At 43.1% G+C, this 26,198-nt stretch overlaps 1 protein-coding gene across 1 annotated transcript; it reads left to right on the top strand.

Moving 5' to 3' along the window:
• The first annotated feature begins 11,371 nt into the window (after nt 1-11,371).
• Nucleotides 11,372-25,157, top strand: MMADHC (metabolism of cobalamin associated D). The gene is made up of 8 exons (XM_064435326.1): nt 11,372-11,475; nt 11,777-11,825; nt 13,346-13,490; nt 14,975-15,189; nt 17,921-18,026; nt 20,258-20,388; nt 22,138-22,224; nt 23,340-25,157. The coding sequence occupies exons 2-8, from the start codon at nt 11,817-11,819 to the stop codon at nt 23,532-23,534; spliced, it is 888 nt and encodes a 295-aa protein (XP_064291396.1). The 5' UTR covers nt 11,372-11,475; nt 11,777-11,816; the 3' UTR covers nt 23,535-25,157.
• Nucleotides 25,158-26,198: the final 1,041 nt, after the last annotated feature.

The following is a 26,198-nucleotide window of genomic DNA, read 5'->3' as shown; positions in this document are numbered from 1 at the left end:
CCCCTACCAGGGGCAGGGACACCTCCCACTAGAGAAGGTTGCTCCAAACCTGATCTGGAACATTTCCAGGGATGGGGCAACCACAATTTCATCTATCCCACAAATGTTACTGTCTCCAAAAGAATTCTACCACGCACCCATGAGGCATCAAAAACATGGAAAGCAAAAGCAAGACTGAAAAATCGTATTTTCTAATGTGAACATGTTGAGTCACAAGTTAATTAATGAGAAGTTACACGTGAAAACTCCAGAATGAGTCTCCAGCTCTCTGAGTCAGACGCCCACAGGTTGGAGGAGGGAAGGAAGGGGGGAGAAGGGCTTTGCAAAAGGATGCCCTGAGGAGCAGGACGAGCAATGAGGGGCCATCCACCCGTCACATAATTCCCAAGAAAGAGTTATATAGAGCATGATGAGAGATGTCAATGCTTAAAAAAAAAAAAAAAATCCCAAAAAGAAATAAAATGCCAGACGTCTACAAGCAGCAATTTGCCAGAAAAAGCAAAACAGCTGAGGAGGAGTAATCCGAGCCACATTATTTTCTCATTTTCTTCATTAATTTTAAATAGCAAAACTTACAGCAAGGCAGGCCCTTAAAAAAAAAAAAAAAAAAAAAAGAGGGGAAAAAATTAACTCTTTCTTCTCTGTGTGAATAAAGCAGCAGAGATTTTTCTAGTGAAGTCTCCCTTCGATCTGAGAGGATGGGAGCAGGGACACAGAGAGCACAGCTGGCTGCTCAAGAAGAACATGACAAGGTGCTGAACTTAAGAGTTACACCCAGCTTACATCACAGCAGGGGCTCCAGCCCAGCTCTGGATGGGGAGATTTGGGAAAAGCCTCCAAATCCTTGGACAGTTCTGCTTTCCCTTCTCAGGGTGACAAGGAGGGCAAGGCCAGCTCTCCCTGCTGTCACAGATATCAGGACAGATCATCTTCCTGAGCTCTGACACCACAGAGAGGAATAATCTCCCAAAAAGGGAATTATTCCCAAGCCAACCTCTGAGAAACTCTCCTGGTTTGAGATTGAACCTGTCCACATGCTCATCCTTCTTCCCTTTTCACTCTGTCCCCTCTGGACACAGAGGTTCAGCCCAGTTTGACCAGTAACAACCTCAATTATTGGAATTATTCCTCATTCATGGGATGAAGGATTCACCGAGACAGGTGTGAAAGAACATGTGATCTGTTAGTGGAGACACCTTGGAGTAAAGACAAGGAACACCTGGAGCACAGGGGAACCCGTGACCCTGCTGTGACACTGAGTGACAGCCACCAGGAGCTTTAGAAATACCTCAAAAGCACCAAACCCATTGGATGCACCAGGTCCTGCCACCCCCAGAGGTCCAGGTCCCTCTCCAGCCAAGCATTCAACATCCAGACTTCCAAGTTTATGGAAAAAACAATTCCTGAAGTTTTTATTGCCAAGAAGCTGCTTCACTGATGACTTGTAGAGGGATTTCTCTTCCCAGCTTTCAGTCCCAGCTTGCACCTCCTTATCCTGCACTTCTTGTGGTGATGAAGACAAGACCCAAATGCCTCAGACAGCAAAAAAGCTGCTGGTTTTCATCTCCCTGACAAACACAGGCCAGGCCCCAAACTCTTTTCCTCCAAATTCTCTTTCCCAAAAAGAATATTTTATTCTCATAATATCATAGTGCTCAAAGTTTGGGTTTTTATTCCTGAAACCCAAGCTAGAGGTGCTCCAGGTCAGGGGATTAGGAGAAATCTGGAAAAACCTGCAGCTTCCTTCCCTTCCAGCTGGTGGCAATGCTCTGCCTGAAGCCACACGAGTCACTTTTTGAATAAAATTCAGAAATCATCTCCCAGATAAGAACCGAAGCTTTTGGAGTCTCTATTCCCACACAGTTTGATTTGGAAGTGAAGAGGAACATGAGCAGCAAGGACCTGGTCCTGCTCCCACAGCAACACCTACGGCTGCCTGCCCTGGCGTTCATCCCGAGTCTCACTTTTTCCCCCTGACAAAGCAAAGGATGAGACAAAGCAGGAAAGCACGATTCCTGTTCGGGATCCGTTTCCATAGAAACAGGGAAATTAAGAGGGAGAGGAGCCTTGCAGCACCCCCAGTGCCCCCAGTGCCGGGCCGCAGCTCCGCGGCCTGCTCTGCTCACACCCGCGCTGACAAAACACATTTCCATGGGAATGCCGCGGAATTCCTGCCAACCCGACCAGCCCAGACACAATTCCACGCCGCTGGGATTTAATCAGGGAGCAAATGCTCCGTGGGAGCATCTCCCAGGGGCATTCCTTGGCTGTGACGGGCACGAGCCGCCCTCACGCTCCTGCCTGGGAGCTCTCGGATATATTTAACTGACAAGATGCTCCAAAACCCAGCAAGGAGAACGCAGGAGTTATTTGGACAGGATTCACAGGTTTGCAGGATCCAGATGGAACACACAGCTCCTCCAAGAACGTGAATATCATGTATTTTTTCCTTTTTCCTTTTTTTTTTTTTTTTTTTTTTTTTGGAGCAAATTAATGTGGGCCACCAGCCAGGCTGTGTCAAGAGGAATGTTCACATAAGGGAAGCAGTCACAGCACGACCCTTTGTCCCAAAAAAACATCACTGTACTTCCCACTGCTGCTGGGTTTAGGACAAAGGAGGTTACCAGGCTCCTACCTGGCACCAAAATCCCAGGAATCTGCTGGTCCTGGTGTCCTCCAGTGCTAGCTGGGAAGGAGGAATTTCATCTTCTCCTTCAGACGCCTGGAAACAAAAACATATGTGCCAAAAAAAACCAACAAAAAAACCAAACCAAACCCTGAAGCATTAATGAAAACTGGATGCTGCTTCTTGTTACTTTCTAAATTTGAGATATAACAGGAACACCGAAAAATGTGCAAAGGAATGTTCTTCCCCCCCACTCAACACTACAAGCTTTTCCCTGGTAGTTTGCAGCACCATCCCTGCTCCATAAAAACACAATAAAATCACTGGGAGAAACACTAGAAGAGATTGACAGAGTAAAACAAGAACAAAGTATAAACCCAGAAGCATCAAGAGTAAGCCCTTAAGTCTCTTCTTCCTAATCTTCCCAATGATCTCCTCCACTGCTCTGTTTTATTACCTCTCAGAAGGGTTTTAGCTTTAATATAGATTGGAATTACTGGGGAAAGGAAACATTTTAAACATTTAGGCATCCTAACTCTTTCAAGAGAGGTTTCTTAACCTTTAATCCTCCTTCCTCCACCCGCGGGCCACGCAATATGCGGGGCAAAAGGTCAGGAACGTGGACAAAGGCAATAATCTGAGTCTAACCCACTTTTCTGTGACCCAGGCAATCAGCAGCCAGTGCACAAACACACAGCAGTGGCTTCTGCTGCTGCTGGGCTCGGCTTAAATGCTGGCAAGGGTTTAAAGCACTGCACCAGGCGTGGAAAAGGGCTGGGAGGGCCAGAGAGGGGCACGGGCAGCAGAGGGGTCACAAAGCCATCAGATGGTTTGGGTTGGAATCCTAAAGTCCATTGAAGGGCAGGGACAACTTCCACTGTCCCAGGCTGGCTTTGGACACTTCCAAGGATCCAGGGGCAGCCACAGCTGCTCTGGACACCCTGTGCCATAGCTGGCACTCTCCCAAGAGTTTAGGGTTGGCCAAGCAGCTCTTTGGATGATCTGAGTTGATTCTTTCCCCCTTTTCCTCGCTCCTGGGGGTGTTTTTGGGGTGATCAGTGTGTTATGATCAGCTCTGCCCTGCTGTCCCCAGCCCTGGAGCTCCTTACAGCTGTCACAGCCTGCTGAGGGACGTGTGGCCTTGGCTGGGGTGGCTGTCACAGCCCCGTCACTGCTGTGCACCCAGGGGTCTCATCTGGCTTTTAGGATGGTTCCTGGCAGTTTGCAAATCAAACAGCAACAGCAAAATCAGCTCCAGATCCCCCCCGGGCTGAGCAGCTCCGTGAAATCCTTCCCGCTGCCACCATAAATATTCAGGAGGTGCCCCAGGGAGCTGTGCCTTCATTTCCTCTGCCCTGTCACTGGCAGGGTGACAGCTCTGGAGCCACGGACACTGCCCCGACATCCTGGGGAAGTCTGGAGGGACAGCAACGCTCACAGCAGGCACTGATGTGCTACAAAAGAGAAGTCACAGCCCACAGCCACCCTGCCTGGGTGACCTTTCCAAATCCGCTCACTTCATCAGCTCTACAGAGCCCAGGCTAACGAGAAATGCCATTTTTTCCACAAGTTCATTCACTCCCAAAAGGCTCCCAAAGGAACAGGGAAATAGCTGCAGCCTCTGGTGTAGCCAGAGCCCAAACTGGGTCCTGGGGTGGGGAGCTGAAGGCAGCTTCTCCCTGATGAAAAAACTGAGCACGACAGAAAAAGGAGAGTTTTAAAAGAGATTCAGCCCTTCTGCTGCTTTTCCACACCAAACTGATTCACTCAGCTAAACATTCAGCCCCGAGGCTTTCTTCCCTCAAATTGATTCACTCCAAAAGTTGTTTTATTCAGGGCAGAAAGGACGGGCAAAGCCAGCAGGCTCCTTTTTCCTTTCTATTCAGCTGAGCTGGGGCTGCTCCCAGGGGATGCTGAGTTTTGGGGTGATGGAATGATGCTCTCACCATCACCTCAGGGCTCTCCTTGGTCCCTGTGTGGAGAAACCTCTCCTGAGCTCCCAGCTCTTCATCCCCAGCGACTTTGGAGGGAGATGAATAAAGATGTGAATTTGAATATTCAAGTACACAGAGATGTGTTGATGCTGCCTTTTGTTAGACACAGCAGACACTGATTTGTACCTTCTGTCAAAGCTGAAGATTTGGGAGACAGCACAAAATGTTGGGTCTGCTGTGTGGAAAAAAAACCCCTAAAAATTCAAGAAAATCGTGTGAACATTGCTGCATCTCTGAGTTTTTGTGGTTCATCTACAGGTTGGAAGGAAATATTAATTCAAGTCCAGCTAAATGATCCTGGGGCTGTCAAAGTTGTGCATCAGTCTGGGAGGTAAGTGGAATTTAAAACTGAAGAAAAATTCAGCAGGGGATCAGCAAAATGACCAGGAATGATCCCATTTCTCCTGATCAGTATTGATTTATCCCAGAGGAAAAATACTGATTTATCCCACAGATGAACCCCTCTGATTTTCCTTTTTTCAGTCGTTTGGAAGACCTGACAACTAAAAATGCAAGCAAGGTGCACCAAACAAGCTTTTGGCTGCTCTTTGCAGGCTGAAATCTGACGTGCAGGATGAAAACCCACAGCATTTCATGGCTCCATCACACAGACAGGGAATCTCAGCAAACTTCCCTCTCCCTTTGATCACCTCACAGGTCTCATCTGTTCCTATCAGAACTTTTCAAGAGGAATGTCTGATGTTTCCTTCTGAAGTCGATGTGAGAAAGTGAAGAGCCTTTATTTTAAGGTACCTTTAGAAAGGAGGAGGTTGACACATGCAAAATGGAGTTTTCACTCCTTTGTTTGAGTCATTCCAACACACACAAAAAAGAATTTGTCAGTGACAAGTCAGGAGGTTGTTTGTTATTCCTGAACTAGTGAAAAAGAGAATATTAAACCCACCAGGAACGTGTTCTGCAAATTCCACTGTTCCTTACTCATCCTGAAGGACAAAGAAGTGTTGTGCCATGGAATGAGGTAAATCAACAAAAAAGCAAATTAGGAACAAAAGTTTGGGGACAAATTAGGTAACAGCACCTAACCAAGTTTGTCAGCAGAAGGGTTTTGTTCTCCACAGTAAAAATGCCCTCGAGTTAAGAGGTTTAATTTTAAATATCTGACAGAGCAAAATTGTAATAATTATTGGAATTGGAATAATTGGAACAATTAGAATTATTTTTTGGAATAATTATTTACCTCATGACTCCACCCAAGGCCCCTCTACAGCAATAATTTCATCCCCAAGTACCAGGCAGAATCCAGGGAGTTCACACCTGGATTCTGCCTCCCTCAGTGACTCAGAGGGGGAGATATCTGGGAATTCCTAATATGGAATACTTCCCAATGGGAATTTTTATCCCAGTTTTCACTAAAGGCATTGGAAAGTGTTCCATAAACTCTGCTGAGCTCTGGATGTGGGTAAGAAGAATCCTGGTGAGGCAAGAAGATTTTCTGGACTGTGTCCTGAAATTCTGGGGATTCTGACCTCCCTTTTCACAGAGCTAAGATTTGTTCCTAAAACATGGGGCAGAAGAGGAATATTCAGGGATTTTCAGCACCCCTGCCATGGCATGGCAGCATGCTGCACAAGGAGTGATTCCCTCAAACTTCCAGCCAGGAGGTTTGGTCAAACCCCATAAATTTGGACAGAAAGGGCCTCCAACTGTCCTGCCTCACACGTCAAGGGAGACATTTTATCACAACATCCATCAGCCAGCCCAGCTCCTCCGAGTGGGAAGTTCTGTGATTTCTGCTCTCACATTCTGCCAGATGCTGGGCTCTTTCATTCCCTGCCAGACAGGAACAGCCTCATAACTCACAGGCAGCCCACGATGCCATAAACCTCTTTGTGAGACACGCTCCCCATCCGTCAGGGTTAAAAAATACGACCCCATCTATTTTAAAAAAAACCCAATAAATGAGGAATCTGGTGGAATAAGTAGCCCATTAGGCATGGCACTGGGTTTAAGCTGGAATTCTGCCTCCTCAGATTTTCTAACACTTCCCAGATGGATAAAGGATTGACCAAAAATAGAAGCAGCCTATAAAAAGCTGATTTTGATCCCGATCTGAGGGGAACCTTGCTCCTTACCTGGCACCCAGAGCCTGGAATGGCACATTCCAGAGCAGATGGAGGGCTCAGGACCACCAGCACCTGGAGCATTCCAGGCTGGCAAGGCCTGTGTCTGCCACCAGCAGATCCCATGAGAGAGATCCACGTCCTCCTGCTCCTCCTGGATCATTCCATGCAAGAGCTGGGACCTCAGGAAAATGCTGTCCTGATCAAACCAGTCCTTTTCCCAGTTCAGCTTCAGTGTGCACCAAATTCAGGTCACATTAAACTTAATCCAGACTATTCCTGGCCTCCAGCTTTGGTGACAGCCTCAGCATTAAATTATTGACACCTAAATTCTATAAATTCCCAGATTTGCCACCAAATTCAGGTCACATTAAACTTAATCCAGACTATTCCTGGCCTCCAGCTTTGGTGGCAGCCTCAGCACTAAATTATTGGCACCTAAATTCCACAAATTCCCAGATTTGATATTTGCCACCAAATTCAGATCACAATAAGATGAATCCAGACTATTTCTGGCCTCCAGCTTTGGTGACAGCCTCAGCACTAAATTATTGGCACCTAAATTCCATAAATTTGGAGTGGGACCAGTGGTAAATAGAAATATCTCCCAAAACACCCAACCTGCAATCATTCCCTGTTCCCCACAGGCCGTGTTGGATGTGGCGGCATCCCTGAGGTGCTGCTGGAAGGAACTGGGGAAAAAGGAGTTGGGAATCTCCTCACTCATCCCACATGAGCAACAAGGAGCAGGTCATGCTTCCAGGAAAAACATTCCTGTTTAATCCCTACCAAGCAAATTCTAAAGCTTTTAAAACTCGATTTCTCTGTTTTAAACCAATCTGAGGTGAATTTGTGTCTGCCTCAAGCTCGGATCCATCTGGATAATCCCGCATCAGGGCTCCTGTAGGAAGGATGTCCCTGGAAATGGCACATCCCAGTTTAGGCAGGTTGATAAAATTCTCTCTTTGGTGAAAAACTGGGAGATTACAGATCCAGGAGAGGCTGTGCTGGTAAAGGATTCCCAGTAAATCCCCAGTAAAGCAGAGCCAAAGATTTGCTGGGAAAAGGCCTTTCCTGCCCTTTTGGTGAACATTCCAGCGGGCAGGGACACGCAGGAGATAAAGGAGGAAATCCCTTTCAGGTTCAGAGCAATCCATCCAGGGGGGAATGTCTTCCCAAAAAGAAAACAAATCATGCCAAGACTTATCTGGTGTAATTGCAGCGCTCCCCTAAAAGCCTCTTTTCCCAGTGGTAGCCAGCAAATCTCTGGAAATGCCAGAAGAAAGGGATTGTTCATATAAACACATCCATTTCCAGGGGAAGTTTACTCTTCCTATAGCCAGAGGATGTTTATTTTGTGGAAAAGAGCACGTTAAAACCTTTCCTCTCTTCTCCTCCATCCCTGGCACTCAGGAGCAGCCATTCCTCATTCCCGAGGTTCAGCAGGTCAAGGCAAGGGGGAGCCCCAGTGGAAACGTGAGGAAAAATAAATACAGGGCATAAAATGGATAAATAAAATAGCTGAGCTGGAGTGTGGAGGCTGAAAATTCCCTGGCTGGGGAACTGACAAAGGATGGCTGAGAACTGTCAGCTCTGTGGGGTGATCCCAAATATCCCCTGGACCACAGGCTGGCATCCCAGTGCCTCTGCTGCCCTTTGGAATGTGGCTGGAATGCCGGGGAGGCCGGGAATGCTCCGTGCCTGATGTGCTTCCAGCAGCTCTCAGAGATGCAAAATCAATGGCAACGATTTGAGCTCGGGTTTAACAAAGTCCTAATGAAGTTTAATGGGTGCCATTAGGAAAATTGGGAGCACCAGCACAATCCATCATTGCACAGATAAATGGCAATGGGAATAAGGAATATCTGGGGGTTTTTTAGCACTACTGAACCAGCATCTTCTGTATCCAAAGGGAAAACCACCAGGGAAAACTCCCAAAATTCAAGCTATTGTTTCCTGTCCCTGCTTGCTGTACTATTGTAACTTTTTCTGCTTTCAGACTTGGCAGCTGCAGCCAGCTCTGTTTTCTGCTCTAAGGCCTGTTTTCCCAGCTTTCTGAAAATCTTCCTACTTTTACTATTTCCCACAGTTCCCAGGCTGGAACTGGGAATAAAACCAGCAGACACCCACACAAAGGATGAAACCCTGGTTTGGGGCTTCCAGTCCAATCCCAGGACCGCATCCCAGAGTTTTGCAGACTCCAAGGATGGAGCTTGCACAGCTTCTCTGGGTTCCTGGAAGAGCTGAGAGGAAGGAGCTGAAAATTCACTTTCTGCTTGCCTTGGGCACCAAAGCAGCTTCTCAGGAGCCCTCTGGCTCCTCTGCTTCCAGAGCAGGGAACCCAGCAGGTCTGGGCATGGAAGGAGAATCCCAGATGAGCTCTGGAGTTCAGTGTTCAGGCAGGGGGTGCTGGTGACTGGGAAAGTTCTGGAATTCCTGAGGCTCTTCCCGGTGCTGGTCAAGGTGCCAAGAGGAAAGGACTGTCCCAAAGACAGAGAGAAGAACCCTGGAATCATGGAATGCTTTGGGTTGGAAAGGAGCCTAAAGCTCATCCCAATCCATGGGCAGGGACACCTTCCACCATCCCAGGCTGCTCCAGCCTGGCCTGGGACATTCCAGGGATCCAGGGGCAGCCCCAGCTGCTCTGGGAATTCCCAATTCCCAGTGTCCCACCCATCCCTGCCCTCTGGCAGTGGGAGCCATTCCCTGGCTCCTGTCCCTCCATCCTTGTCCCCAGTCCCTCTGCAGCTCTCCTGGAGCCCCTTCAGGCCCTGCCAGGGCTCTGAGGTTTTTCCAGAGCTTTCTCCTCTCCAGGCTGGACATTCCCAGCTCTCCCAGCCTTTCCCTCTGATCCTCTCCATGGTCTCCTCTGGACTCTCCAGCAGCTCCACGTCCTTTCCATGCTGGAGATCCCTGAGGAAAAAAATCACCTCAGTAACAACAGCAAAACCTGGGCATGAACTTCAGCTTTCAGCTCCAGCTTTTGGACACCGAGGAGTTTCCCTGAACTGAAGCCACGTGGGTTTTTCCAAAAAGGCTTTCCAGGGAGGAATTAGGAACCCTGTCGTGTGCATCTCATCCTCAAACTGAGAGCAGCAATCTCCGAGGGAAGAATTTAATCAAAGCCAGCTGCTAATTACTTTCCTGACACCAGGGGAGAAGGATGCTGGCATCCAAAAGATCTGGAAGATTTTTCCCTTATTAATATTTGATACATCTGTAATTGGATCGTTTGATTCCGCAGTCTCCTTTGAATAGGAACTTTATTGAAATGAATCTTTAGGAATTCAGGCCACAAACTTGAGGGGCTGATAACTCATGGATTGATTGGAGTATGTGGAAGTGGAGATAAATTGGGATTGCCTAAGGACAAGTCAATACAGGCTGGATTTAATCCACAGTGCTTCCTATTAGAGGACAGGAATTACATTCCCTAAAGAGTTAAAGTTAAATTTCTCTGATTTCTCATCCTTTTTTTGCTGAAGTTCAGAGATTCCACATGAATATTTAATTCAAAAGCAAATGGGAATTAAGTGTGCTAACATTGAATTAATAAAAGAGTTGAGTGGCATCCAATGGTGAGCAAATATGCTCACGACAAAGTCCAAAAATCAAAATTGCAACATTAGAGCTACTTAATACATCACATTGTTTAGGAATGGATATCACCGTTTCCTCTTGATCCTGATAAAATAAAGCCAAGACGTTATTAAATGCAGTAAGAACATTGTAAGGCTGAGTATTATTGCCCTGGCCACAAACCCAATGTCCTGCTCTGATTTTGAACTATGGAAACCTCTGGCACTGGTTTATGTTAATAAATTTCTGCTAATAAACCACTGACAAAGCAAAATAAATGTCCAGAAACCTCTGGTTTAGAAGGAAAATAAATCCAAGGCCTTGTGCAAAGCCACTGAGGGATGGGAACGCCCTAACTTTTATTTGGGAGAGATTAAAATTCATTTTTCTTCACCAGCAACGCTGCTTGGAACAGACAGCAAAGAAATGACAAAAAATGAGAAATACTTTAATCCTTGGGGTGTGACCATTCCCTGGGGAGCTTTTCCATTAAAAGACCAACAAAATCAACAGGGAAAGAAGCCATTGAAGCAGGTTTTAAATATTTTTATTCTTATTTTGTAGTAGTTATTTGAGTATTGCCTTTGAAGTCACGGTTTTGTGGCAGAAGCGCCACTGATGCCCCCCATTTCCAGCGAACACCTGGCTTTGAGCTTTTCCTTAGAGGAAACACCCTCCCCTCCTTTCAGTTCCCTTCAATAAACCCCTTTTCCCCTTTTTCTCTCCATTTTCCCCTTTTTCTCCCCATTTTCCACTTTTTGGGTCCCAGGGAACCATGAGGGGGACGGGGCGGCTGACGCTCCGTGACTGCCCCCTGGCGGCCGGCGCGGGAACAGCACCCACGGCCGCGCTTCTCCGCCCCTCACCCGGGGCAACACCGCCTTGGGAGCACCCAGGGGACACCCCGGCCCCGCCACGACCGAGCCCGGCCCCGCCACGACCGAGCCCGGCCCCGCCACGACCGAGCCCGGCCGCGCCGATCCCACGGGAGCCTCCCCGGCCCCGCCGGCCCCGCCGCCATCGCCGCCTCCCCTCACGGCCCCCACCGCCCCTCCCGCAGCCCTGAGCAACCGAACGCCGAGCGCCGGATTCCGCACGGCGCCGCGCCGCGCCCATCGAGGTGTCGGCGCATCGACTGGCTCGGCCTGGGGGAGCGCGGCGAAGGCGGGTGGGCGCCGCCATTTTGCAGGAAGAGGTGAGGGAGGCCGGGGGCTCCTTTGGCTTTTCCTCTTTTCCCGCTCCCTTTTCCCGTTTCTTTCTCCCATTTTCCCATTTCCTGCTGCTTTCTGGTCAGCTTCCTCTGCCTGTCCGCGGCAGCGCCGCTGCTGGGACGCGGGGAGGCCGTGAGGGGTGTGAGGGGGCTCCGGGGCTGGGGAGTTCGGCGCCTTCTCTTCACTCTTCCCTTTCCCCTTTCCCCTTCCCTTTCCCCTTCCCTGTTCCCTTTCCCCTTCCCCGGTCCCCGTTGTGCTCTCTGCCCTCTGCCGTTCTCTTTGCAGGGTGTCCGGGCCTGTGGGCGCGGGGAGAGCAGCGTCTGCCATGGCCAATGTGAGTGAGTGACGCCCGAGCTTGCGGATATCCCGGGAACAGCGCAGTTGAGGATTAAATGGAGTTACAAACAGGTTTGGGTGGGGAAAAAAAAAAAACAACCAAAAAAACCTTAAAAATAATTTAATTCCGTGGGCAGGGACAGCTCCCGGTGTGCTCCAAGGTTTGGGCGCTTGCAGGGTTCAGAGGCAGCCACAGATCCTCAGAGGGAAGAATTCCTCCCTAAAATCCCAATCCACTTTGAACACCCCAGGAATAACAGCGCCATTAAGGACTAAATCCATATTTTTCGTGCTTTTTCTGCCACTCTGAGCTCGGGCACAGCGGAGTTCCGTGTTTTGGAGCACTCAGCTGATTTCTTTGGAGCACAAATCACCTTTTATTGATTGTTTTTATTGCTCCCGCCGCGGGGACATGAATAATTCATGTTCCTTGCGTGGTGCCAGGTGTGTAAATATTTGCATGAGTGAGCTGTAATTAGCGACATCTCCGTGTTAAGTCGGGCTGGTAATGAGGAAAAACTCTCTTTTCTGCTAATTACACGTTGGCTGTAATTGTTTACATCTGTTTATAGCATCATCGTCATCGTGCAGAAATTAATTCCAGGAGCGATTTGATGTGATAAAGAAAAAGGGTTTGAGTGGAGTCAGATTTTTGTTGTGTTACAGGAACCTTTTAAAGCTCTTTTAGAAGGAGACAGCTCCAGGCTTGAGCTGTAAATAATTGATTTAAGTCATGCCTAAAATGTGGCTTGAAGCATTTGAGTTTTTAGAATTTGGTGGAAATTATTTTATATTTACACAGGAGAGCTGGATGAAAAACCGCCTTAGGTCCTGGTGCTTCAAATACAAATTTTACATTAAATATCCATTGTTATATTAAATATACATTATTATATTAAATAATAATGTAAAAATATGGTACTTTACATTAAAAATACATTAAATAAATAGCACCACTTATTGCCTTCTTTTAGAAGTAAATTACTTCTGCAAGTGCCTCTTTTGATGTAAAATTGCATTCATTTTTCTAGAATCGAAGCTGCAGCTCTTGGGGAAAACCCTTTTGTGTTATTTCCTCAAAAGAATGGTTATTCCTCACCTGCAAAGTTGAATTTTCCAAAACCCTCCCACACTGTGGCAGGTGGGGTTTGTGTTTTCCAGGAGATAACCATGGAGACAATCCCTGTCCATAATTTAATTTAAATTGTGGGGTTTCACTGCTGCTATTTTCAATTTCCAGGGCTTTTTCCTCACATGAGAGGCCTTTAATCAACACTAAAGCCACTTTAAGGCTTTTTCTTTGCTTGGAACAGCAAAAATATAAAAATAACAATAAAATATTTCTATAACTTGATGCTACAGCTGGCCATAATTCAAATTTAAATGTGATTATTGAGGGAGGATTTTTCTTGTGACTCACAGAGCTGAGTTTTAATGATTCTTTGGATATTTATTATCAAATTATTCTTTTATTTTATTATTAAATTATTATTTTAATGGGTTTTTTTCTCTCCTCAGGTGCTCTGTAACAGAGCAAGATTGGTCACCTACCTCCCAGGCTTTTATTCCTTGCTCAGAAGAGTTGGGAATGCCAAGGCTTTTTCCACGGCAGGATCCTCTGGCTCAGATGAGCCCCACGTGGCTGCTGCACCTCCTGATTTATGTAAGAAAAACCACATTTATTCCCTGCAAATCCCAGTTCAGAAGTGGGATTTTTGATATGATAGAGGAGAAAAATCAAATTCATGAAAAAAAGCAAATTTAGGGAAAAAAACCCCATATTTAGAAAAAAGAAAAAGCAAATTTGTTCCTTTGAAATCTGAATTCAGAATGGGGATTTTTGACTTGGTAGAAGAGAAAAAACACATTTAGAAAAAAGAAAAAGCAAATTTATTCCCCTGAAATCCCAGTTTTGAAGTGGGATTTTTGCCTTGTGCGTTGCTGATGTTTGTGATCAAATCCTTGTGGTTTTTTGGGATTTGTGATTTTCCCTTGGGTTTCCCTGCTGGTTTTGGGTTTTTTGGGTTTTCCCTGACCATTTTTGGGGTTTCCTTGACCAGTTTTGGGATTCCCTGACAGATTTGGGGATTTCCTGACCGGATTTGGGATTTCCCCTGACGAGTTTTGGGTTTCCTTGACTGGTTTTGGGGATTTCTTGGCAGGTTTTTGGGATTTTCCTGGCCGTTTTTGGGATTTTCCTGACTGGTTTTGGGTTTCCCTGAGCATTTTTGATGTTTCCCTGACCGGTTTTAGGTTTTCTGACTGGTTTAGGATTTCCCTGACTGGTTTTGGGGTTTTCTGACCAGTTTGGGTTTCCTTGCTGGTTTTGGAGTTTTTTGACTGGTTGGGGGGTTCCCTGACTGATTTTTGGGGTTTCCCTGATTGCTTTTTGGGGTTTCCTGACTGGTTTGGGATTTCCTGATGGGTTTTGGATTTCCTGACTGGTTTGGGATTTCCCTGCCGTTTTTGGGATTTCCCGACTGGTTTTGAGTTTCCCTGACCTTTTTTGGGATTTCCCAACAGTTTTGGGGTTTCCTGACCAGTTTGGGGTTTCCCTGACGGGTTTTTGGGATTTCCCAACTGGTTTTGGGGTTTCCCTGACCGGTTTTTGGGGTTTCCTGACCGGTTTTTGGGGTTTCCTGACCGGTTTTTGGGGTTTTCTGACTGGTTTGGGATTTCCTGACGGGTTTTGGGGTTTCCTGACTGGTTTGGGATTTCCCTGCCATTTTTGGGATTTCCCAACTGGTTTTGAATTTCCCTGACCTTTTTTGGGATTTCCCGACCAGTTTTGGGGTTTCCTGACCAATTTTAGGTTTTCTGACTGGTTTGGGATTTCCCTGACGGGTTTTTGGGGTTTCCCTGACGGGTTTTTGGGGTTTCCCTGACGGGTTTTTTGGGGTTTCCCTGACGGGTTTTTTGGGGTTTCCCTGACGGGTTTTTTGGGGTTTCCCTGACGGGTTTTTTGGGGTTTCCCTGACGGGTTTTTTGGGGTTTCCTGACGGGTTTTTTGGGGTTTCCTGACTGTTTTTTGGGGTTTCCTGACAGGTTTTGGGATTTCCTGACGGGTTTTGGGTTTTATTTGCTGTTTTGGGGTTTCCTGATCACTTTTGGGGTTTGCTGACCGCTGTGGGTTTCGCGCTCCCTCAGGCCCCAGGACGGTGTGGCCGGACGAGCTGATGGGGCCCTTTGGCCCCCAGGACCAGCGGTTCCAGCTGCCAGGGAACATGGGCTTCGGGTGCCACCTGCACGGCACGGGCAGCCAGCGAGCCCCGCCCGGCCCCAGCCTGCCCGACCTGCTGGCCGAGCCCTCGGCCAGCGACAGGCACCAGTTCGTCGTGGCCCAGTACATGCACGAGTTCCAGGTGAGGCAGCCCTGCAGGGACAGCACGGCGCTGCTTTTCCTCAGCAAGCACAGCTCTCTCCTTCCTCAAAAAGCACAGCTCTCTCCTTCCTCAGGAAGCACAGCTCTCCTTCCTCAGGAAGCACAGCTCTGCTCTTCCTCAGGAAGCACAGCTCTCCCTCAAAAAGCACAGCTCTGCTTTTCCTCAAAAAGCACAGCTCTCTTCTTCCTCAGGAAGCACAGCTCTGCTTTTTCTCAGGAAGTACAACTGTTCTTCCTCAAAAAGCACAACTCTGCTCTTCCTCAGGAAGCACAGCTCTTCTTCCTCAGGAAGCACAGCTCTTCTTCCTCAGGAGGCACAGCTCTTCTTCCTCAGGAGGCACAGCTCTGCTCTGTCTCAGGGAGCACAACTGCTCTTCCTCAGGAAGTACAACTGTTCTTCCTCAAAAAGCACAACTCTTCTTCCTCAGGAAGCACAGCTCTTCTTCCTCAGGAGGCACAGCTCTGCTCTGTCTCAGGGAGCACAACTGCTCTTCCTCAGGAAGTACAACTGTTCTTCCTCAAAAAGCACAACTCTTCTTCCTCAGGAAGCACAGCTCTTCTTCCTCAGGAGGCACAGCTCTTCTTCCTCAGGAGGCACAGCTCTCTTCTTTCTCAGAAAGCACAGCTCTGCTCTGCCTCAGAGAGCACAACTGCTTTTCCTCAGGAAGTACAACTGTTCTTCCTCAAAAAGCACAGCTCTGCTTTTCCTCAGGAAGCACAGCTCTGCTCTTCCTCAGGAAGCACAACTCTTCTTCCTCAGGAAGCACAGCTCTTCTTCCTCAAAAAGCACAACTGTTCTTCCTCAGGAAGCGCAGCTCTGCTCTTCCTCAGATTGTGTTCTTTCTGCACAATGTTCTGCCACAGAAGCTGCCTCAAGGTGGTGCTTTAGGAGGAAAAGATCTCAGGCTGGTTTGAAACAGCATTTTAGGAGTGGTTAATGGGAGGATTTCAGTCTCCAAAGCTGCTGTTGGCCAAGTCTCACCACGTTTTACCCAGGAAAATTCAAATGTCTTTCAGTATTTTGTTTCATGGATCTGATTGGGCAGTGTTTAGTTCTAAAAACCATGAAATTCACCCAGGAATCCTCCAATTTATAATAATCCCCCCCTCTCATTATGAGAGGATTCTGGCAGTGTTCCAGATTCATCAGTATGAATACACCCAGTAAAACTGAAATATCCCTCAGTATTTTATTTCATGGATCTGGATTTGCAAACTTTGGGCAGCGTTAAGTTCTAAAAACCATGGAATTCACCCAGAAATCCCCCAAGCTCATAATGAGAGCTTCATCATTGTAAAATTGAAATTTCCTTCAGTATTTTATTTCATGGATTTGCAACATTCAGGCAATATTTAGTTCTAAAAACCATGGAAATCATCCAGAAATCCCCCAGTCTCACACTGAAAGCTTCATCATTGTAAAATTGAAATTTCCTTCAGTATTTTATTTCATGGATCTGGATTTGCAAAGTTTGGGTAATGCTTAGTTGTAAAAATCATGAAATTCACCCAGGAATCCCCCAAGGTCATAATGAGAGCTTCATCATTGTAAAATTGAAATTTCCTTCAGTATTTTATTTCATGGATCTGGATTTGCAAACTTTGGGCAATGTTTAGTTCCAAAAATCATGAAATTCACCCAGAAATCCCCCAGCATCACAAGGAGAGAATTCTGGCACCCATTCAGATTCATCATTATGAATATAATAAAAAATAAAATGCAATTCTTAACAAAATTATTTAAAGTAAAATTTTAAATAAAACAATTGTTAATTAAACCAATAAAATATTAATAAAATAATTCTAAAAATCAGTTTATAATGGCATCATGATGCCAACATTCCCTCAGATTTCAGTGCTGCTGCCTCAGCTTTGCAGGCTCTGGCTTTGGGGAATGCTCAGATTTTGGGATTCACTGAGAAAATCTCCCCTGGAAAAGTGCTGGATCCTGGATTTTGGGAATGAATCATTGTATCCCAAAGGGTTTGGAGATAGCAGCTCCTGGCAGCTCCCCAGGTTCTGGTTGCAGCTTGGTTGGATCCTAAAAAGCCATAAAAAAAGGGCTTTTTTGCCATTAAATTAGTTAATTTAGTGCAGCTTTTATAATCAGGGAATATCTGAAATCTATCAGTTAATAAATAATAATTATTTCAAATAATTAATTAAATTTTCTGTATTTATAGTTTAAATTTATATATAATATATATATTTTTAAATATATATTTTATATATATTCTATCATATATATTTCTATATTTATATATTTACATATGTTATATTGTGTATTTATGTTTATATTATATAAAATAATATCTTTGCACTCATATGTATTCTGCTTTAACATAATACTGTTCCAATAAAATAGAAAATTGTGATATTTCTATAAAATACAAATATTTCTGTGTGGATTTTAGTAACACCAAAATCTATTTTACTTTTTATATATTTTAATATCTATTTTTTCATGTATTTTTTAATATATTGTTAATATATTTTAATATCTATTTTTCATGTATTTTAATATTTTAAATAACTTCTAGTAACACTCAGTATTGTTAATAATATTATTATTTCAACATTTACTTTGAAAAGTGTGAAGTGCCACTGCAAATCATCTCAAACTGCTCGAGTGTCTCTGATCACTATTTTGATGTCCAGAGTTATTCCTGCTTGACACTAACTGAGGAAATTTGAATTCTCCCCTTTTTTAGGGTTCTGATGCTCCCCAGAAGCAGCAGATCAACAATGCTGAGACCTACTTTGAGAATGCCAAGGTGGAATGTGCAGTGCAAGCCTGTCCTGAGCTGCTGAGAAAAGGTTCCTCTTTATTTCCAGCCGAGAAATTCAGCTTTGAAATGTAACACCACTGAATGTCAGTGTGGTGTAGGGAAGGTTAATTCAGAGTAATCATTACAAAAATCCAGCCAAGAAATTCAGCTTTGAAATGTAACACCACTGAATGTCAGTGTGGTGTAGGGAAGGTTAATTCAGAGTAATCATTACAAAAATCCCTTTGGATAGAATGGAAACCAATTGCTGTTGGCAATATTTAATATTTAATTTAATATTTTAATTGTATTTTTTTTATATTTGCTGTAGGTAATATTTAATATTTCATTTAAATGTAATTTTTAGTTGTTTTAGTACCAGGGAAATTCTGGAGTTAATTCCTTACCCAAAATGCATTTACCAAATCCGTTGGAATTGCTGAACAAAACAACAAATGGGAATCCTGGAACTTCTGCCAGCACTGAATTTGTGTTTTTAGTTTATTCAGGAAGGAAATGGGCAAAATTAAATGGGAATAAAACAGAGTAAAATGGAAGCCAAAGCTTTGCTGCTTACACTAGTCAATATTCCATTTAAAATGTAATTTTTAGTTGTTTTATTGGGAAATTCTGGAGTTAATTCCTTACCCAAAATCCATTTACCAAATCCGTTGGAATTGCTGAACAAAACAACAAATGGGAATCAGGAAACTGCTGCCAGCACTGAATTTGTTTTAATTAATTCAGGAAGGAAATGAGCAAAATTAAATGGGAACCGTTTAATTAAATAAGAAATAGAAATAATAATAATAAAAAATTAATAATAAATTAATTATTATAATAAATATATTTTTCATATATATGAATAAATACATATATTTGTATATATATTTAATATATAAAATTTAATTTAATAATTAATTTAATTTAATATATTTATAAATAATAAAAATAAATAATAAATTTTATTTCATAATAAATTTTTATTCAAAAATAAATAATAAATTTTATTTTATTTTTATTCATAATAAATAAGACATATATAAACATACATATAAATAAATAATAAATAATCAAGTTATCGATTTAATATTATTTGAATTAATAATCAAGTTATTTAAATAATATTTAAATAATCATACTATCATATATAATAATATAACTATATATAATTTAATATATAATAAATATATAAATAATATATATTTATTATATATTTATATATATTTATAGATATATTTATATATAAATATATATTTATATATATATATAGATATATTTATATATAAATATATATTTATATTTATATATATTTATATATAAATATATAATAAATAAATAGGTGTATAGTTTATATATTAAATAATATAAATATTAGATTTTTATCTTGTATTATATTTATTTATTATATATTATATAATATATTATTTATATATATTATTTTAATATATATTACATATTATATATTATATATTATATATTATATTTATTATTTTTAAACAAATAATATAAATATATTATATATATTATTATATTATGTTATTATTTTTATTTATATATTTTAATAACACTTTTTATATTTATATATTAAATTAAATAGAATTTGATTTTTATTGATTACATATACTATAATAATAAATAAAAAAGAGAATCAAACCACTCTCCAAAGGCACTGTGCCGGGTGCGGGTGGCAGGGCAGGCTCCCGCGGCACAGCACCAAACTGTGCTCCCATTCCCAGATTTTAAATAAAAAAGAGAATCAAACCCATTCCCAAGGGCACTGTGCCGGGTGTGGGTGGGAGGGCAGGCTCCCGCGGCACAGCACCAAACTGTGTCCCCATTCCCAGATTTTAAATAAAAAAGAGAATCAAACCCATTCCCAAGGGCACTGTGCCGGGTGTGGGTGGCAGGGCAGGCTCCCGCGGCACAGCACCAAACTGTGTCCCCATTCCCAGATTTTAAATAAAAAAGAGAATCAAACCACTCTCCAAAGGCACTGTGCCGGGTGTGGGTGGCAGGGCAGGCTCCCGCGGCACAGCACCAAACTGTGTCCCCATTCCCAGATTTTAAATAAAAAAGAGAATCAAACCCATTCCCAAGGGCACTGTGCTGGGTGCGGGTGGCAGGGCAGGCTCCCGTGGCACAGCACCAAACTGTGTTCCCATTCCCAGATTTTAAATAAAACTGAGAATTAAACCACTCTCCAAAGGGCACTGTGCTGGGTGTGGGTGGCAGGGCAGGCTCCCGCGGCACAGCACCAAACCGTGTTCCCATTCCCAGATTTCCAGGCGCTGTTCCCAGAGGTGAGCCCCAAGCGCCTGACCGTGCTCACGGTGACCCAGAGGAGCAAACACGACATGAGCGTGTGGAGCCAGGAGGTGGAGGAGGAGAGGGAGATGCTCCTGGAGAACGTGAGCTCACCCAAAAAACTTAATTCAACCCTTTCTCCTGAAGCTTTGGTGCCTTTCCATTATTTAATTTATTTTTTTTAATCTTTATATTATATTACCTTCCATACACATATTATATAGATCTATATTATCTTCATACATTACTTTAGAAATATGATTTACAATACAATTCTATTCTAACTTTTCATTATTAATTATCATTTACTATTTAAGTGCAGTGATTCCACTGCATTTTTTTCTGGTCAAAAATGTAAAACTCACCAATTTCTCTGGGATTTTTCCCACTTTAATGAATGGTTTAAATTCTTTTCACCCTGGACCTCAGTTCTGTTTTTTCATCTTAATTTTGTCTTGTTCTTTCACCTCTAGAGGGCTCTGAAAATCCCTTTATTTCTCATTTTTCACTATTTTGCCATTTCCCCACCAAGTGTCGCTGTTCACTGCCCTTAGCACCTCAAAAAAAAGAACATTTCTGCCTGCTCTTTGTAAAATATCCCCAAACCCAGCAATTCATCTGGAAATAAATCATATTTATGCTTGAAATTAATCTGGCAATGCCCTAAAATGCAAATGTGTGCTCTCTAAATCAACCACAAAAAAAGGAATCAACAGAAAATGACACAGAAATTAAAATTCCCTTCATTTCAGTGTGTTCTTCTCTTTGAATTATTTCTGGCCTGTTGATCTTTGGTGTTTTAATCTGCTCTAATTATGTGTTAATTGGCGTCTTTCTTCCTCAGGCACCTCCCTGTCAAGTCTAATCCAGTCACAGGGGGGGTGTGAGGTTAAAACCAGCAAATTCACAGGGAAATGTTGGTTTGCTTGCAGAATTCACCTGAAAAATCCTCATTTTAGGGGCTAAAAAATGAGGTTATACAGCCAAATTGAAATATTTGTATTAATCCAGATCAAGTGTTCATTAACCTCACTCTGAGGGACCAGGAGAGATCCTGGATCAGAAATGTTGTGCCTAAAATTGTGATATTTGGGATTTAATTTACAATTTGGACATAATTAATCATCAGAGCAGTCAAACTTCAAAATACAGAATTTACTGGGGTGAATTTTCCTTATTGTGAACTAATGCAGAATTTACTGTAAAGGGTAAAATTCCCTCATTTGGAACTAACAGAATTTGCTGTCAAGGGTAAAATTCCCTCATTTTGTATTGAAAAGGATAAATAAATTTTCTCCCATTTTCAGCTAACACACAATTTAATGTAAAGGGTAAAATTCCCTTATTTTGAATTAATAATTTATTGTAAAGGGTCAATTTCCCTCATTTTAAACTAATACAGAATTTGCTGTCAAGGGTAAAATTCCCTCATTTTGTATTGAAAAGGATAAATTTTCCTTATTTTGAATTAACACAGGATTTCCTGTAAAGGGTAAATTCCCTCATTTGGAACTAATACAGAATTTACTGTAAAGGCCAAAATTCTCTCATTTTGAACTAACAAAGAATTTACTGTAAAGGATAAATTTCCTTTATTTTGAACTTATACAGAATTTGCTGTAAAGGGTAAATTTCCCTTATTTTGGACCTTTAAGGGACTGAAGCTGCATAAATAGTATTTTTATAAATTTGGAACCTTGAGCTTTTTAGGACACTAATTGCAGAGAAAATCAAATTTTTTCAACTGTAAGTAAATAGATTATTTTATTTATAACAGGTAAAGTTAGAAATCATTCTTTTTGTGTGATAACCTCATTTAATACCTTTCTTTTCCCAATTTTTTTCCCTTCCAGTTCATCAATGGTGCCAAGGAAATCTGCTATGCAATTTCTTCTGAGGGCTACTGGGCTGATTTCATTGATCCATCCTCAGGGCTGGCAGTAAGTTCTTTCTTGCAGGGTGGAATTGGGCTTAAATCCAGCTTTTTCAGGACAATTCCTTGAATGAATGAAGATTTATGAGCTCAGCTGTGAGGGCAGGGCCAGCACTGTCAGGAAATGAAGCTGGGTTTTAGGGAACTGGAGAAGTTTTGTGCCCCAAATCCCCTGGGCACTTTCTGCCCTGCCCAGGTAACTTGGGAACCCTGACACCTGTGCAGGTGAAGGCTTTAAAAAACCTCTTTGCACCTGTTAATGATCCCTTTGTCCCCAAAAAGTGAGCTTTTTGTTCCTGTGGAACACTGGCAGCTTTCAGTGGGAGGTGAATTTTAGTCTGAGCTCTGCTAAAACCGTATCATAGTTCAAGGGGACGGTGGCAAAGCTCAGCTTAGTGGGGTTTTATTTAAAAACACTGCAAAAAGCAGGGATTTATTGTGTCAACAGAGGCAGAACAGGCAGGTCAGGGGTGGAAAAGCTGCCCAGAATTCAGTGCCTTGGAGGAATTAGGGATTGATGGAAGTGGGGTTTTGTCTCAGACTCCAGCAGTAACATCCTGGCCCAGGACCAGGAGTGGGTTTTAAGTCAGAGGCTTCCTCCTGAGATAAAGAACTGAAATATCTGTGTGCAGCTTAAATACCAGTTCAGTTTGAATACCAGTTCAATTTGAATACCAGTTCACTTTAAATACCAGTTTAATTTGAATACCAGTTTGATTTAAATGCCTGTTTGCAACTGAAATATCAGTTTAATTTACATACCAATTTAATTTAAATGCCTGTCTACAACTCAAACACCAGTTTAATTTAAATACTTAAATACCAGTTTAATATAAATGTTTGCAATTTAATCACATTTTTGCTTTCCCGACCAACTTTCTTTAGGGTCTTATTGCAAAGTTAAGTTGTTAATTTTGCAGTTTCCTGGGAAGTTTCTCTCCTTAGTCCGTGTGCTGTTTCTGGCAGGGTTCTGTCCTTAGCAGCACCCAAAGGTGAGGGTGGCACTGGATTGGAAAGGAAAACCTTTCAAACTCCACACAGCTGCACCCAGGCTTAGCTTTCAAACACCCAATTTGAACTCCTCACATGGAAAACCATTTTCCCCTCGTTGTTTTCCCCCAGTTTTTCGGGCCTTACACCAACAACCCCCTGCTGGAGACGGACGAGCGCTACCGGCACTTGGGCTTTGCCGTGGATGACCTGGGCTGCTGCAAGGTCATCAGGCACAACCTGTGGGGCACCCACGTCGTGGTGGGCACCATCTTCACCAACGCCGAGCCCGACAGCCCCATCATGAGGAAACTCAGTGGCAACTGAGCCTGCAGCTCCCCCGGGCACCTCGGGGCTCTGCTCCCTCGGCACGGTCAGGATTCCTCATGTCCAGGTGTTCTTAGAGAATAAAAGTAGCTGTTATTTATTTCTGGTCTTTTGGGAATGTGTGTTCACCACGTGTGGCTTGGCAGCAGTGAGAAGCAGAGGAATGATCATTTCCTTTCTCAGTTTTCCAGTTTTTCTCTTACCTCGACAATTCTTTCACTGGTCAGTTTAGTAGTCAGAATTCTCTGAGAATGCCACTGAAATTCCCAACAAATCTGCCATTCCTGAAATTAGGAACTGGCAAAAAAAAAAAAAAAGAATGAGTCATGAAATCGTTCTTCCAGAATACAGAACTTAATAAAATCTGGGCTAATCACTCATCTGCTGTTGGAAAATGAGAATGAGGTCAACTTCCAGTGGTCTCCAGCTCATCCAGACACTCCACAAAAAATCCTTAATTACCCTGGAATTACTCATCTCTTACTGGTTTTTGTCTTCATGGTGCTTGGGATTTATTTTCTCAGTGTTAGCTAAATATATTTAATTAGTTTATATACTTATATGTAATTTTAAGTTGCTTTTGTAACTTTCTTAGGTCATTAAATACAGAAAAAAAGAGGTAATGGGGCAAGGCTTGGATCTCATCATTGTTTTCCTGTACCTGGATGCAATCTAGGCTTGCCTCTGGAATTTGGAAATGCAAAGAGCAATTAGGATCAATTATTGCAATTAGAAAGATGTTTCAACAGGAAGGTTCCAGGCTCCTCAGGTCTCACCAACAATCAGATTGATGGGGCAGGAATTCCAAGGCTCCTGAAACACCTGGAATTTCCGTGCCTTGCAGTTTGGCTCTGGGGCTGAAGCAATACAGCAGATTTGGATCTCATCCCAGGCAGTCTGGGGCCAGTTTTCATGGAGCAATGGGAATCCTGCAGGCTTTATTCCATGGCAATGTGCAGCAGCTCAGTCTGGGTGAGGATCCAGGGGTTTTGACTTGATCTTTGGTGTTTCCCAAGGCAGTTTGGAGCCATTTTGCATGGAGCAAGGGGAATCCTTCAGGCTTTATTCCCCAGGAATGTGCAGCAGCTCAGTCTGGGTGAGGATCCAGGGATGTTGACTTGATCTTTGGTGTTATCCCAGACAGTTTTGGAGGCATTTTTCATGGAAAAATTGGAATCCTGCAGGCTTTATTCCATGGGAGTGTGCAGCAGCTCAGTCTGGGTGAGGATCCAGGGATTTTGACTTGATCTTTGGTGTTTCCCCAGTGTTACCCAACCCCATGGATTCCAGAGCTGTCCCAGGCTCTAAGCCAGGCCCACCAAAGCTGTTCTGGCTTTAGGAGCAGCTCCCTGCCCAAGTGCCTCTCTCTGTCCTGTCCCCACTGCACATCCTTGGCCTGGCTGCATCGCAGAGCTGGGAGCCAGGAGCACTTCCCAAAGTTTCCATTCCCAAATTCTCCCTCTCCCCTGCAGTGCTGGCTCTGGGTTTTGGGGCAGGAATTTGTGCTGTGGTTGCAGAGCCCATCCCTGACCTCTGCTCTCCATAAAATCTCTGTTTTGTGGATTTTATTCCTGGTTTTTTTCCTCCTCCTCACCAATAAGATTAAAGAATTTGAGAACTGCAGTGTGTTGTGTCTGTTTGCAAAATCCACACGGGGGGCTCTCACTGTGGGAATTTTCTTGGATAAATATTGGAAAAATTGTGGAATTCTTCACATAAATTGTCAATACCTTGAAGATTTGATGTTTTATCTTCAGCTTCCTGTAATTCCAGTTAAGCTTGGGATGCTCATTTTTGACTTCAGGTTCTTTAAGTTCTGTCCTGTAAAGGACAAAAAAAATCCATTTTCCAGTGGCTTTTCCTGAGGCAGAAATCCCACTGGAATATTGGGAATTTTCCCTTGACCTCATGAATTATTAATGCTTCATGTCAGGGTTGGAGGGGAGCTCCAATTCCTGATATTTTTCCTAATTAGAATTTTCTCATTAATCCCCAAAAATAGCTGGAGCTCTTCCAGCTGTGTTTTCCTCCCATCTCAAGAGCCAGACTGAACTTTCTCCTCTAAAATCACACTTCTGGAATACAAAATAAAATGAGCTACAATAAAATAATAAGAATAGTAAGAACAATAATTAGTAACAATAATAACATAATAATAGTAATAATAATAATAATAATAATAATAATAATAATAAATAATATAAAGTAGCAAATCCCAAAAAGTTTTCAGCCACTGCAGAGAGAATTGTTGATGTTGAGGTGCAACACTCACAGCTAATTATCTCTGCTTAGCTAATTAACACCAGGGAAGTATTCTGGGATGGATCTGGAGGATTCTATTCCAGATTTTCTCCCTTGGGAGTTCATTGCTTTATTCCTGGTGTGCTCCTGCAGCAAGTGCAGGATTTCCAGTTTATATTTTTATATATAAATACATATTTATATCGATTTTTATTAAGCTGTGCTTAACTTGGGAGAGAGCAAATAGACTAAAAAAAATTCAAATTAATTCTCTACATTCTGCCAGGTGGAAGTGAAAGTCCTGCAGAATAAATGTGGGAAAAACATTTGGAAAAATGAGTGTCCAGTGCTTGGTACTCAAATAACTGGGGAGTGGAAATAGAGGTTTTATTTCGGGAAGGATTTGTGGGATCCAAGAGAACT

This window comes from Passer domesticus, chromosome 10 (genome assembly GCF_036417665.1).
Source record: "Passer domesticus isolate bPasDom1 chromosome 10, bPasDom1.hap1, whole genome shotgun sequence".
In the NCBI taxonomy this organism is placed as follows: domain Eukaryota; kingdom Metazoa; phylum Chordata; class Aves; order Passeriformes; family Passeridae; genus Passer; species Passer domesticus.
The sequence above is the reverse complement of the archived record's forward strand: the minus strand, read 5'-3'. Positions and strand labels throughout refer to the sequence as shown.